Source organism: Pelmatolapia mariae, linkage group LG3_W (assembly GCF_036321145.2).
Source record: "Pelmatolapia mariae isolate MD_Pm_ZW linkage group LG3_W, Pm_UMD_F_2, whole genome shotgun sequence".
NCBI classification, from domain to species: domain Eukaryota; kingdom Metazoa; phylum Chordata; class Actinopteri; order Cichliformes; family Cichlidae; genus Pelmatolapia; species Pelmatolapia mariae.
This window is the reverse complement of record NC_086229.1, coordinates 34,580,458-34,594,699: the sequence shown is the minus strand read 5'-3', so window position 1 is coordinate 34,594,699 and position 14,242 is coordinate 34,580,458. Positions and strand designations below refer to the sequence as shown.

Genomic DNA, 14,242 nt, shown 5'->3' with positions numbered 1-14,242 from the left:
CTAAATATCTACAACCAATCTGATTATATCCTGTTTTTTTTCAATGTTGAAATTAAAATCTAGTAGCAGCCTTCTCATTTCTTTGTGTTTTGTGCTGTTTTACAGGCCCACAGAGGAGGACGGCTCCAAGGCAGATGAGGGACTGGTCCGAGGGCCGTCCATCGGCGGTGGAGCTGGCCATCCTAGTGTCCCTGAAGAGGCCATGCCAGTCTCCAATGGAGCATTTCCTCCTCAGCCTTGTTCCTGCTCTGGAGAGCAGCTGGGTCCTTTTTATTCCTGTCTCTCTGTAAATACTTATATTCTATATATTTATGTTTAATGTTTTTCTGTGTGAGAATTTTAATATTATTTCAAATAAATGTTTATAATGACTAATGTCTCAGTTCTACTACACAGCAAATGTTGGCATACGACTTGACACATGTAGAATTTATTTCATATTATGACAAAATATACTAATACAGTGGGATGCAAAAGTTTGGGCAACATTGTTAATAGCCATTATTTTCCTGTATAAATCGTTGGTTGTTACAATAAAAAATGTCAGTTAAATATATCATATAGGAGACACGCACATTGATATTTGAGAAATGAAAAGAAGTTTACTGGATTTACAGAAAGTGTGCAATAATTGTTTAAACAAAATCAAGCAGGTGCATAAATTCGGGCATCACAAAAAAAGAAATGAAATAAATATTTAGTGTATATCAATCTGTGTGTCTCCTATATGATATATGGGGGGCCTTTGTCTGGACGTGCTTCCCATCCAGAGCTCACAGCAGAGAGGGAAGTTCCAGCGCTCCTGGAATCCCTCTGTGATGGACCGCCAGTCTCCAGGTGAAGGCAGAGCCATGAAGTCGTCCACTAGACAGTCCCAGATGGCCGTCGCTACCTGGGGGGTGATCTGGCACACCGTGGACACACCGACTCTGAAACTGAACGCGATGGTCCTGAAGGAGTCCCCGGTGGCAAGGAACCTGGACAAAATTGTTCAAAATTAGTATTATGTGTACTGCAGTTACAAAATACAATATTCAAATTCCAAAACACTTTTGTGATGTCAGATTTAAATCACAAAACATAAATCTTACATAAAACATTTTGTAATTTTAAGGATAAATACAAAATGTATATTAGATCATATCTAAAACAGTTGTGTTTTGTTTTAACTTTAACATATCATAATTTGATTGGTAGCAACTTTTACCACTACAGTGAGCCAATCACTCATAATTCCTCATCATGTCAGTCAGGTAGGAATGAAGTAAGACATTAATAGAAATAAAGAGTTGTATGTTGACATGTAGCCCTTTCCTTGCTTAAATCATTAATATTTTTGAAAAATTAATCTGTGATAAGACATAGCTTATCAAGATAGGACCATGTAACTAAAGATGAACCAAACTGTTCAGTTTTATCTAACTCTGTTTTAAGAAAGGCTGGTGACCCCTGTTATAGAGTCTGACAGCCGCAAGGATTATACACAAATATTCCACTATACCAGAATTAAACCAGGTCTAAATAAAAAGGAGTGAGTATCGCTACAAAGGTTAACTCAGTGGTCCTAATGCTACAGTTTGATATCAGCAAACACCGAGAGCATACACTGATAGACACCACAGCCATGCTATCATTGCAAACACTGATAACAGCATAAATCGAATTAAATCGGGACTTGATGAGACCTTTCGAGTATCACTAGAAATATTATAAACAGTCGTCTCCATACCACAGTTTGCTATCAGTAAACACCGACGGCATTCACTGTTAGCATAGCACATCCATGTTAGCAGTGTATAAATGGATGGTTTAGCATATTAGCACAGGTATCAATAAAGGACTACCGTATTAAACACTTTTACTAACCTCAGGCAGATGGACAGGCGCTCTGCAGGTGGGATTGAGCGCCTGTAATTGGTGTCTAGGCGGGCGATGCTTGGACCGACGAGGGACAGCAGGTCCTCAAACTGGGCAAGTGAAAGACAGTGATATCGCTGGAATCGGCCGTCATCCAGGCGCAGCTCCAAGTGGTGAAACTCACCAAACTGCTCACGCCTCTGGAGGAGCTGATGGACCCAGGTACGGCGAGGACGTCTTTTACGCCGCTGCTCTGCTCTCCACAGTAAATAGAGAAGGGAGACTCTCTCTTCAAGCGCTAGCTCGACAGCTGCCATCTTGCAAAGATACCGTCTGGCACAACTTCCTCCCACATTCCTCCCACATTTCCGGTTCACGCGCATCAAAATATGATATTTTGACGCGCTATGGATTTTTCTTGGACAAGCGTTGAGGCGCGAATGTGCACGCGTCAAATTAGGGGCGTTTGGGGCGTTTTGTTCGCGTCCATCGCGTTAGGTGTGAACACACCGTAAGTCTGTGTTGTGGATGTTTGGAGAAGAAAAAGAGGGACAAAGTGGAGTGTCGAGCTGAGGCTTCATTCACTGCAAACTTACAGTTATGTTTTCTTATTTCTAGTGTTTGCATGTTCACAGCTGAAATAAAGCTGCCTCTTTGACTTCATCCTGTTGTGTTTGGGTCCAATCCTGCCTGCCACACAGCGCTACAGGACAAGGTCTAAGATTTTTATCTGTTTGTTTTCTTTTTAATGAGTCTTTGGTCAAATTTATACAGGAAAAGACAAACAGGTAAAGGAGCTCATCACAGTTCTCTGACCTTGTTGGTCCAGGTTCACAACTGAAGTCTGGAGGATCATCTTTGGACCAGTCACTCCTCACAAACAGACAGCTGGACCCTGCAGACTGTGACCTCTGACCTCTGTAGAAACAAACATGATAAAGTCATTGAAGCAGCTGTGATCACACAGACTGCAGATAATGCAGCTGTTTCCTGTCAGTAACAGTCCTCTTAGATTAGAGTTCAGCTTTTTACAGGAAAACAAATGTCCCTGAATGCAACAGTGGGAAACAGTCTGCCTGTGTGGCTGTGATAGCTGCTGTTAGGACCGTTCATGTGTTCGCATATAGACGAGGAGATGTTACCATCATGGACATGTTAACAAATCCTGCAGCATCAAGTGGCACAAACACTTTGTGTTCCTGTCATCTGCAAGCAACAGGAAGTTCATTAATAAAGGTGGGATGGAGACGTGACTGTGATGGTTCTCCTTCATCCAGCTATTACAGACACATCTGGGCTCACACGACGAGCCTTTGTCTAATAAAGCAGATGCTCTCTGAACACTTTTCTGAAGAGGAGCTGCACAAACCTTTGTTTGCTTTCTACAGCAGCGTATCATCCTCACAGAGCACAGCTGACACGCTTTTTCTGTTAGCTTAGCAACCGGGCTAAAGTCAAACTACCCACTGCTAGCAGCTGTTTCTATCATAGTTTGGGATCCAGATGTGTGAGGTCTAAATTTAAACCTGTGATTAAAGTAAATAGTTAAAAACAGCCAATTGTGTCCAAATGTCTTAAAACCAGATAAAAGGAGCCTGTGTGTCCTTTGAGACACTGCTCTCCTAAAGAGATGCATTTTAGAAACCAGGAAACATCAAAATCATTTAAATCAACCAGTTCATCTTACTAACAGCTCACCTCTCTGCAGCAGAGACTTTAAAATTAATGGGGCGATCTGCAGACCAGTCACTCTGTAAGGACACAGAGCTGGGTGGAGGTCCAGGTGGGTTCCTGTGAATAATGATGGAGCAGTGATGTGAGTGCTGAGCTGTGACATGGAGAAGAGTCATGGACAGTTAGAGATGGTCATCTCACCTCTGAGCTTTGGTCTGGCTCTCATGTTCCCCACACAGAGTGCTTTTAGAGGGAGGGACTCCCTCCTCTCTGTCCTCACACTGATCCATGCTGCTCAATTCAGCTCACACACACTTTCTACCTTCACCTGCAGAGGAAACACAAATCATTCATGTGCACATCAACTGAAATCCTCCTTTCCATCATGTGTGCTGTCCAAATATCAGCTGCTTCTTTCCTGCTTCATCTCAGTGTCAGCTCAATGCAGTCAGACAGCAGTGTGAACATATTCGGTTTCATCAATCATCTATATTTACAGTCAGAGACATTAGAGTTATTTTATTTTTTTAGGAACAGACAGGAAACAGCAGCGTAGTGCTGTTTGTGACTCTGATGAAGAGACGACGGTTTTGTTGAAATACAAACACACACAGTTTGTTGTGTGAAGAATTCGAACACAAGCTGAACAAACAGTAAAGTTCCTAAAGACAAACTGTTAAAGGAGGAAACAAAGCAAACTTACAGTTTCTTCACACAGACCTCAGACCTGGACACGGACACACAGGTGAGCTGCTTCCTGAAAGGAGGCAGGATTCAGGTAGGTGCTCTACTCTATGTTGGTACAGGGCATTGAAGATGATAACAATGGGTGGATTATATTCTTAAACTTAGTTACAGCGCTTTCAGAAAGACATCTACTTTGATAAAGTTTGTTTTTCTTGTGACATTACCAATAAGTTTGATGTGTCACATGGCCCTCTTCCTATTGAAAAAAGAAAAGTTGTATCCAAGATGGCCAACTTCTAAATGGCCACCTCTTGATGTTTTTGCCCCCTCACATATACTAATGTGCCACAAACAGGACTTTAACCCTTTAAAGGTGGTCGGAGCGGGCACGCTCCATTTTGCGTAACTATTTATAAATCCCGGTAGCTCTGCAACCACGTAAGCTAGCGCAATAATTTTTTTTGCATATGAAACCAGACGAGTTGTACTTACATCTTATGCCATCAGCTTGTCCTAAGTCACAGTTTTCTTCCACATATAGCTTTGCAAAAACTGCATAAAAACCACTTGCAGCAACAAAAACATAATATTCCAGAAACACGCTTTGCCAATCCGATCAGCTGTTTGTAACACTTCCTACGTCCATCAGCGTGAACTATCGCATGTCCGCCATGACCTGGCCGAAACCGGAAGTGACGTCATTTTGCGGAAATGTAGTTTTTTACAATTGGCACCTCATGAGCCTATACTGGTGTTAAAGTTATGTTTGACTTTATGACTTTCTGTGTCGTTTCTGGGATGATTAGGACTCATATTGCACTGCTGGAAATACTTTATTTTGATGCATATGCTGTTTTTTTGCAAATTTGCATTATAATATTTATTTTTGTTTTTCCTGCAGTATATAAAAATTGGTGTATTTCAAAAATAAAACTATGAAGACACTTAAAATAAATTTGGGAAACTAGTTTGTGCAACTGTTTTGTAATTACAGTTTTGAGGGATAAGCCTCTTAAATTTCTCTAACTAGAAATATATGTTAAAAAAACAAAAACGATTTTCAATTTATTTGTAGTTTATTGCACTTTTTTGCAATTTATGTAATTACTATGGACTTAATGAAGACATATTATTAAAATCTGGGCTATAATGGTTGTATTGATGAATAACAACTTGAAATGCTCCCAAAAATGGCTCCACAGCATGTAAAAATATAATATGAGCTCTGGCGAATTTGGTTCTATGGTAGGACTTAAAGGGTTAATATTACCAACCATTCCCATGTTATTACGGTGTATCCATGTAAATGGCCCATCCTGTACTTATCACGTCCAAAATGGCGAGTGTCAAGTACAAAACCTCTATAGAAACCTCCAGCAAGAAATTTCCAAAAATAAAACTGTCCAACTACAGAGTTTGAAAAAAACTAAACCATGAACAGACAAATTTACAAATAGGCTATCAATGATGTAAAGTAGTAATAATAATTTACACATCCGCGCACACAGACAAAATAGCAGGAGAGTGGTTAATGGTCAGCCTCGTGAGTCCGTTACCATGAACTATGGAAGAACAGATTTGTGCTGGAGGTAAGCTGCACACAGCTGATGTTAGCCAGGAAAACATTACACGCTGCTAATATTACCTTAACACGAAGATTCACACGGAGACGATCAGCATCAGTCACAAACACCAGTTTCAGAAAAGAGGAACTTTGAGCAGGAAGGAAGTAGTCAGAGAGGCGTTTGAGGACACGTTTACAATCACGAACATCAGAGACTCGGAAACTCCCAAATCTCTGTCAGGTTGTCCAGAGATGATTTATTTCTGCTGGTTTTCCTGTTTGAAACACAAACGTCTTTTATCACTTTATTGTTCTTCTTCCTGCAACATTTTAATATTTCAGCACTAAACTGATGTTTCTTCGAAGCTCATTTCAACCTATTGAAGTCATGAATGAAAGTGCAGACTTAGAGTGGATCACATGATGTTTAAGGTGTGTCATGTGACATGTTCAGTATTTTCACACATTTCTAGATTGTCCCTGATATCATAACTGCTCAAACACTGATTATCAGAATCAGAAGATGTTATTTATCCCCAAGGGGTAATTAACAAACAACCGAGTACCATACGTTGAAGATAAGGACAATAAGAACAGGCAATAGAAGTGAAATAATAAATACACAGAATATACAGTATATACAGTTTTAAAATTACACAGTTCTAAAAATTAAAGTGACTGAGAGGTGAATAAATAACTGTAAGTGACTAAAAGTGAATAAAGTGTCGGCAGTATAAAAAGAGTGTAGTTTATGTCTATGGGTGTGGGAAATGTTCTTATCTGCTGGAGTTAAAAAGCAGAGTGGTTTTGGGGACAAAGGTGGCGCTCCTCCTCTCAGTCCTGCAGGAAATGCAGCAGAGGTGTCGCCCAGAGGGGAGCCATTGAAATGCAGGGTGAAGAAAGTGAGAGGGGTCATAGATGAATTTGGCTGCCTGTCTAAGGGCCTGTTGGCTGAAAACCTGTGCCAGAGTTCTGACAGGCAGTCCAATGATTTTAGAGCACACTGATGCAGTGTACTGCAGTCTGTTCCTATTCGGTTTAGGATGTATCTTACCTAACTTGATGTGCTGCCACCTGCTGGCAGCTTCCTGTAACTACACAGTCTGTGTGACCAGCTCCACAGGCGTTCAGATGTAGTCCCTGTAGTGTCTACTCCACAGTGGGAGCTTGTGCACTCTGTGTGCTGGTGTGAAAACTGAGCCAGCTGAGAGCATCAGCGACCATAACCATCCATTTCTTAAACACAGAGGTCTCTGCTGTGGTTTCTCTCACTCACCACCAGGTGAGGATGTCCTGTCATTGACACTCACTGGACCCAAACAGGTAATTATACTGTAAAAAGCTGTTTGTCTACAAGCTTGTCTCTCACCCTATCATGTGATTTCCTGAGGTCGAATGGCCCAGGATGTGAGTGGGCATTAAGGCGTCTGGGAAGGGACCTTAGGGGGACACTCCAACAGGGTTAAATCTGGGACTCTTCACCATTTGAAGAGTCCCAGATTTAAGCCCTAGAACTGAAGAAGCTTCTCAGATGAAGGTGAAACGTCTTCAAGCAACTTAAAGAAGTCCAGACGCTTTTCTTTCCAAGCTCCTTCGACTACGATGACCTGAATGATGGAGAACCTTCATGGACATACTGACATAAACTGACCTGTAGAAGAAAATGTAGAAAAATGAGTTATATGATAAAACATGTTTATGATAGTTTAAGATATATTTCATACATCACACTGACTCCAGTCTGACATCACTGATCAATAATCAAACAGATCAAACTGATTGATCAGCCATCAGAGGAGTCGGATCAATGGAGCTGCTTCTGTTCCTGATGTTTGATCCTGGACCTGAAGCGTCCCTGCAGAGGAGACACGACAGCTTCACACAGAAACACAATAAAATAATAAGTGAAAGCAGAGAGAACCAAGTGAAAGTGAACAAACAGCTGTAACTGTGAGCAGCACGATTCTCCATCCATGATGTTTCCCTGGCTCCAGGCCACACAGCTGTATCTGTCTGTGGGGCGTTTAAGGGTCAGGCTGAACTGTCCGCTTTTCACACGCTCGTCTTTCTTTCACTCTGTGATGCTGCTCCTGTTTGTCAGGCTTCTCAGGACGGTGCCACCACTCCACCTGAGTGTCCTCAGGCAGCCGGACAGACTCCGCCCCCTCCTCCACCTGACACTCTGAGAGAACAGCAAACAGAGCGTGAGGTGTACAGACAGCAGCAGGTTTCAGAGGTGTAGAGAAAGCTGAAGCCGATCAGAGCAGAGGACGGAGGCCACGTCCACACTGATACGTTTTCCTTCTAAAAGCTTCTTTTTCTCTCCGTTTTGGCCTCCACACTGAGACGGCGTTTTTAGTCAAGGAAAACTGAGCTTTTTGAAAAGGCAGTTTTCATGTTGCAATCTGGACTGCAAAAACTGAGCCCTTTGAAAACAATGACGCATTTTAGTCATTCTTTTGTTTGCTCTCAGTTTTGACACGCGGGCAAATGTTCCTTATCTGAGACAGGAGAGGAATTTCTCTTCCGGGATGGAAACCACGAACAAGGGGGCGGGGCTCCTGTCGCAGACATGTCTCCTCCTGACAGCGTCACAGTCCCGCCCCACTCCACACCTGAACACGGCCTCCGTCGTAGCACCGCCAGATGCAGGCAGAGGGACACCCCTGCCCTGCTGTGGATTGCATCGCCTCCCACTATGCTGGCTTGTGCGCATTTCTTTTCCTCCTGCTCGCCTTTTGTGCGACGCAAGAAACAATCGTAAAGTTGTGTTTCCAGTTTGTCATTATTAGAAACATTATCAGCCACAGGCTGAATGGATTCAATGGAGTAAACTGGTCCCACCATGACCTCTGACCTGCATCTACAGCACTGAGCCCTGACAGTGAGCAGCACTTGTTTCTTCAGCAGGATGTTTCCCTCCCTGCTGCAGACGGTGCAGGTGGAGGTGTTTGTGTCTCCATCTGTGGGGTATTTCAGGGTCAGACTGAGGTCTCCAGGTTACAGCAGCTTTCTCTTCATCTTCGTTGGGTCTCTGTAAAACTTGTGTGTCTCAGTTTGTTCCTGATGTGTTCCTGACTCGTTCTTTGGTAACTACTCTGCAGCGTCCTGTAAAGTGCTGCAGACATGTTGGATGAAGAAGAACAGACAGACTGAGCCTCCACAGTCGGCCATGTCTCACACGCTTCCTTTCTTTGGGCCTCAGCATCAGCAACGTGTCTGCGGAGGATGTAGCTTTGAGTGACCACAACTGCGTCTTTGTTGACCTTCACTTGAGGACATTGGATAAATGAGTCTGTTTGAAACTTCAGAAACAAAACTCAGATCAGAAAATGGGAGAAATTCAAAGTTTTGTTTGACACAATCAGCTGTTGCGTCTCGAGCTGCCTCACCTATAAATGTGGCTCTAAAGCAGACAGCAACAAAAGTCTGATTTTCTGTAGACCAAAGAAATCAATGACAAACCTCCCCAGAGCGTTCTTGTTGTATAGCTCACTGCTGCTCTACTTTTACACCTGTGACATTTGATGAGAATCAGCCGTCTTCAGCTCCCTCAGAGATTCTCCCCACAAAGCTTTTTGCCTTGTAAACCTTTTAACGCTTTTCTTCAGACTGGAGTGTTCCAGCTTTTTCAAACATGCCGTTGTGGAAGCAAAGCTCAGCAAACCCAGCTTAGATCCAACATTACATCAACATTATAGATCAGTTTCTCTTTCAGGTCAAAGCTTGTTGAGAAGCCGCTTGCTGCCCACCTCACAGCCTGCTGAAGAAACACCACATCTGTGACCGTTTCCACTCTGGTTTTGGTCAAATGCATCCACTGACACTGCACTACTAACAGTAAGCAGTTATACTGTGATGGCAGCAGATGGTGGAAAATACACAGTCCTGGTCTTGTTGGAGCTCTCCTGCTCTGAACATCTGAAGCTCTCCACCACATGACTGAGCACAACTCAGGGAGGAACATTTACTGAAGCTGCTGCAACATTTCCTGTCAGCACATGATTGTGTGACAGTCAAGGAGCCACCAGAGGACACCTGCTAACAGGGCTGGGTGTCCTCACTCATTTCTACAATCCATTCACTTTGAATCAGTTTGCCTCAGACAGTCAGAAATATTATCATTCATTTCCATATTTTTATATCTATAAAAGAAAGCTGACACTGTGAGACGTCATCAGAGGTGTGAGCATCACAGCAGAGGCCTTTGTGTCAAAGTCACTGAGGATAAAACAGAAGAACATGAAGCAGATTTTCCTGTTCTGGCTTTTTATAGCAGATGACCTTAAAAATATTCTGCAGTAGAACAAAAACACATGTGAACATGACCTGATGAAGTGAAGCAAAGTTACAGAGGTTTGATTACAGACACAGCTGAGAGTTTTGCAGTTTTGCATCATTTTACAAAGTTTGTTCAGGTTTGAACAGCAGAAATGAGACTAAGTCAAAAACAACAACAAACCCAGCGGCCGACAGCGCTGTCAACAACGGCAGACTGGTGGGTAACAACAAGCCAATAATGCAGAAAACAGAGATTTTTAGATGGAAACTGATCCTGATGCGTCTTTGTGCAGAATCCGTGTTCCTGCTCTCAGTTACTGTTTCAGCTGTTTGATGGTTGTTGAAACTGTGGGAGCTTTAACCTGAGATTCAGGCGTTTCAGCTAAAATACATTTATATTTAAACATCGATTCAGGATTTTAATGAATCAATATGACGTTATCCAAGCTAGAATCGATTTAATCACTCATCAAAACCCTCCCCTACCTGCTAACCATCGGCATTATGGGTAGTGTAGTAGGAGACACTCACCTGACTTAAAATAGTGCCAGAAATGAAATAAAAGACCTCCAGAGACGATGAGAACAAGAACCAGGAGAACCAGGAGAACCAGCAGAACCAGCAGAGCTGTGGCCCAGGATGGAAATGGTTCTGTAGAGAAACACAAACTGTCAGGTGACCTTTGACTGAATGTAATGAATTAAAGAATATGCTTAGATTTAAAATGGTGAAGCAAGCATGCTTATTGTGACAATATTAAAAGTTCAGTTTGAGTGATTGTGATCGTCTACAGCAGGGTTTTGGTTTGATGTTGACCTTTGACCTGCAGTGGGACATCTCTCAGTCTAAATGATGTGACGGAGCAGGTGTAGGTGGCGCTGTCAGACAGGTGGAGGTTGGTCAGGTTCAGGCTGAGGTTCACCTCCAGAGAGGTCTTGCTGCGCTGCCCTTAGACAGTAAACGTGACGAAACTATTGAGGAAAAAACGCCGTGCTCGTGATTACCGTCCACGGGAGCGCGCAGCTGCTTAAAGCTGTAGCGTCCAGATTACTTACAGCTACTTCCTGCAGCTGATATAAGATGCAGTAAACTGAACACACAGCTTCAACCTTCTGTTTGTTGAAAAATAGTAACGGACCGCATTTTCTAGTTAGTAACTGTAACGCCGTTGTAATGATAGGAATAGTAATTAGTTAGATTACTCATTACTGAAAAAAGTAACGCCGTTAGTAACGCCGTTACTTGTAACGCCGTTATTCCCATCACTGGTCACGACACTGATGTCCTGACTGCTGATCAGCTGATCGGTCCTTTCGTGGTTTATCAAAGGACAAAGAAACTTGATAACTTGATTTAGTTTGGACTATCCACCAATCACAGAGCTCCATCAGAGACCTTACAGTAACTACATTCACCAGCAGAGCTTTGATCGCACTACTCTCCACGACCACTAGATGTCTCCACACTCTGTGCTGACTCCAATGAATGATCAGAGCTGCTGAGCCTGTTTGCAGACCGAGGAGGAGCTCCTTTCTTGATAGGAATTGAAATTTTTGGATCGGCGGACAAAAGGCGGTTTCTCGAAGAACATTTGTTTTTTTAAGGCAGGTATTTTTATGACATCACAAGAAGGTGATTGGTCACTTGCAATGTTGAACCTGGAACAACATTTATTATGATGATGTGGGAACAATGCCAACATGAGGATATCAGATCGTCCGTGGTGGTTACAGTGACATCATGCAGTTTGTGTGTTGACCTCCAGAGGGCAACAAATCAGCACAGACAGAGAGCTCCATTCAGACTTTGCTACCATCAGTAATAATTCTTCAAAAATAATCATCAGTGTTTGAGCACTTGTGATATCAGGGACAATCTAGACATGTGTGACAATACTGAACATGTCACATGACACACCTTAAACATCATGTGATCCACTCTCAGTCTGTACTTTCATTCATGACTTCAACAGGTTGAAATGAGCTTTAAATAAACATCAGTTCAGTGCTGAAATATTCAAACGCTGCAAGAAGAAGAACAAAGTGATGACAGATGTTTGTGCTTCAAACTGGAAAACCAGCAGAAATAAATCACAGCCTGACAGAGGTTTGGAGTTTCTGAGGTGCACCTGAACGCAGCACACAGTGTTTCAATGCCCCTGATTGTCCTCAAACGCCGCATTAGGCTCAAAGTTTACTTTCACTTCCTGAACTTCGTGCAGTGGAGCTTGTTGTTGGTGTGAAGAAACTGTAAGTTTGCTTTGCTTCTCCTTTAACAGTTTGTCTTTAGGAACTTTACTGTTTGTTCAGCTCATGTTTGATTTCTTCACACAACAAACTGTGTGTTTTTTGTATTTCCGGTCTCTCCATTAAAGTCAGTGTGTAATGTTTTCCTGGCTAACATCAGCTGTGTGCAGCTTAGTTCAGCACAAATCTGCCGCTCCATAGTTCACGGTAACGGACTCACAGCTGGACCAACGAGGCCGAGTGTGTCCTCACTCTGAGCTACGTTCGTGTTTGTGTACTTGTAGTTCGTACTTGTGAGTCCACAGAGGACGCAGCGTACGTGATGACGTCACAGCCCTTTACCTCCTTTACTGTCACTGTGATTAATATTTAACACAAGATGAGACACCTGACAGAGCGCAAACGCTAAGCTAAGCTAACGCCAAGAACCCAGAGTGACCTTAGAGCTGAGTAAACACTGACCCCAGACCAGCACCGTGATAAAGTGAGCTGCTGCTGCTGAACTTGAACAGGTAACACAGTGATGAGCAGTCAGGCTGCAGGTTTCTACCTGTTCATGTTTCTACAGTTGAATCACTTTGAAGTGTCTTTGTGCTGTTTCATCTTTGTGTTCATAAACACTCAGAGAAAGATCACGTGACCTCATCAGGATCTGTGTTGGTGTGTGGGGCTGTAGCCTCAGCTTTATATTGTTAGATGGTCATTATGACACTGTTCATTTTACACAGTAACATGAAAGTAATGTTATGCGGAGTAATTAGGTAACATACTCCATTACTTTTAATTAAAGTGTTCTGTGTAATATGTGTAATAACTTTTTTAAGTAATGACCAACACTGATCACAACAAAGAGGAAATGCCTCCAACATGCACAAACATTTGACCCACAACATGCAGTTAATGTTCACAAATGTCTTTGATATGCTGCTCAGCGATGGTGGTGACTGTTAGCGCAGAGCTACAGTCAATCACTAAATTCTTATCATCCCTGTCAGTATCATATATAATGTGTATAATGTGATAAATGTAGAGGTGCTGGCTGTTCTCTCACTCTGCTGTTTAGCTGTAAAGGACGCCTCCCTGCCTTTGTCTCATTCATGACCTTTAATAGTCTCTTCTAACATGCAGAGATCTGTATGATCTGTTTCATAGAGTCTAACCAGCCTGTACAGGTAACAACAACAGTCACTGCATCACCGACACACAAACTTCATCTCTGTCAATAACAACATTCATACATGGAATAAAAACACATCTGTGGATCATTGCTGGAGCTGCCTGGACTTCAGTCTTCAGGATCTCAACCAACAGCATCGACATGCTGCTCCAGATGTCTGTGCTCCAGATGTTTGTGCTCCACATGTTTGTGCTCCAGATGTCTGTGCTCCACATGTTTGTGCTCCAGATGTCTGTGCTCCAGAGGTCTGTGCTCCAGATGTTTGTGCTCCAGATGTCTGTGCTCCAGATGTTTGTGCTCCAGATGTCTGTGCTCCAGATGTCTGTGCTCCAGATGTCTGTGCTCCAGATGTCTGTGCTCCAGATGTTTGTGCTCCAGATGTCTGTGCTCCAGATGTCTGTGCTCCAGATGTCTGTGCTCCAGATGTTTGTGCTCCAGATGTCTGTGCTCCAGATGTCTGTGCTCCAGATGTCTGTGCTCCAGATGTTTGTGCTCCAGATGTCTGTGCTCCAGATGTTTGTGCTCCAGATGTCTGTGCTCCAGATGTTTGTGCTCCAGATGTCTGTGCTCCAGATGTCTGTGCTCCAGATGTTTGTGCTCCTGGTGGAAAGGCAGTTTCCTCCTTGAAACAAGTTGTTATATTGTTTACCCACTATTGATCATGTGACTCATCACATGGTCAATAGTGGGTCAGTGACATGCTTTCTGTCCCTCTCAGGTTTTAATATCTGGGACTCTCCACTGTTTGGTTTTAGA

General features: G+C 42.9%; 2 protein-coding genes across 2 annotated transcripts in view; one reads left to right on the top strand and one right to left on the bottom strand.

Annotated features, from left to right (window-relative positions):
* LOC134624399 (uncharacterized) overlaps positions 1 to 4,611 on the bottom strand; it is a 342,378-nt gene extending 337,767 nt beyond the window's left edge. Inside the window, exons 1-3 of the mRNA XM_065470000.1 lie at positions 4,235 to 4,611; positions 3,556 to 3,859; positions 2,674 to 2,775 (exon numbers count right to left, since the gene is read on the bottom strand). Coding sequence (XP_065326072.1) covers positions 2,674 to 2,775; positions 3,556 to 3,707 — 254 coding nt within the window. The 5' untranslated portion in view covers positions 3,708 to 3,859; positions 4,235 to 4,611. The remainder of the gene's footprint in view (positions 1 to 2,673; positions 2,776 to 3,555; positions 3,860 to 4,234) is intronic.
* LOC134622284 (NACHT, LRR and PYD domains-containing protein 12-like) overlaps positions 1 to 14,242 on the top strand; it is a 1,346,881-nt gene that overhangs the window by 1,003,305 nt on the left and 329,334 nt on the right. The gene's annotated exons all lie outside the window — the stretch shown is intronic.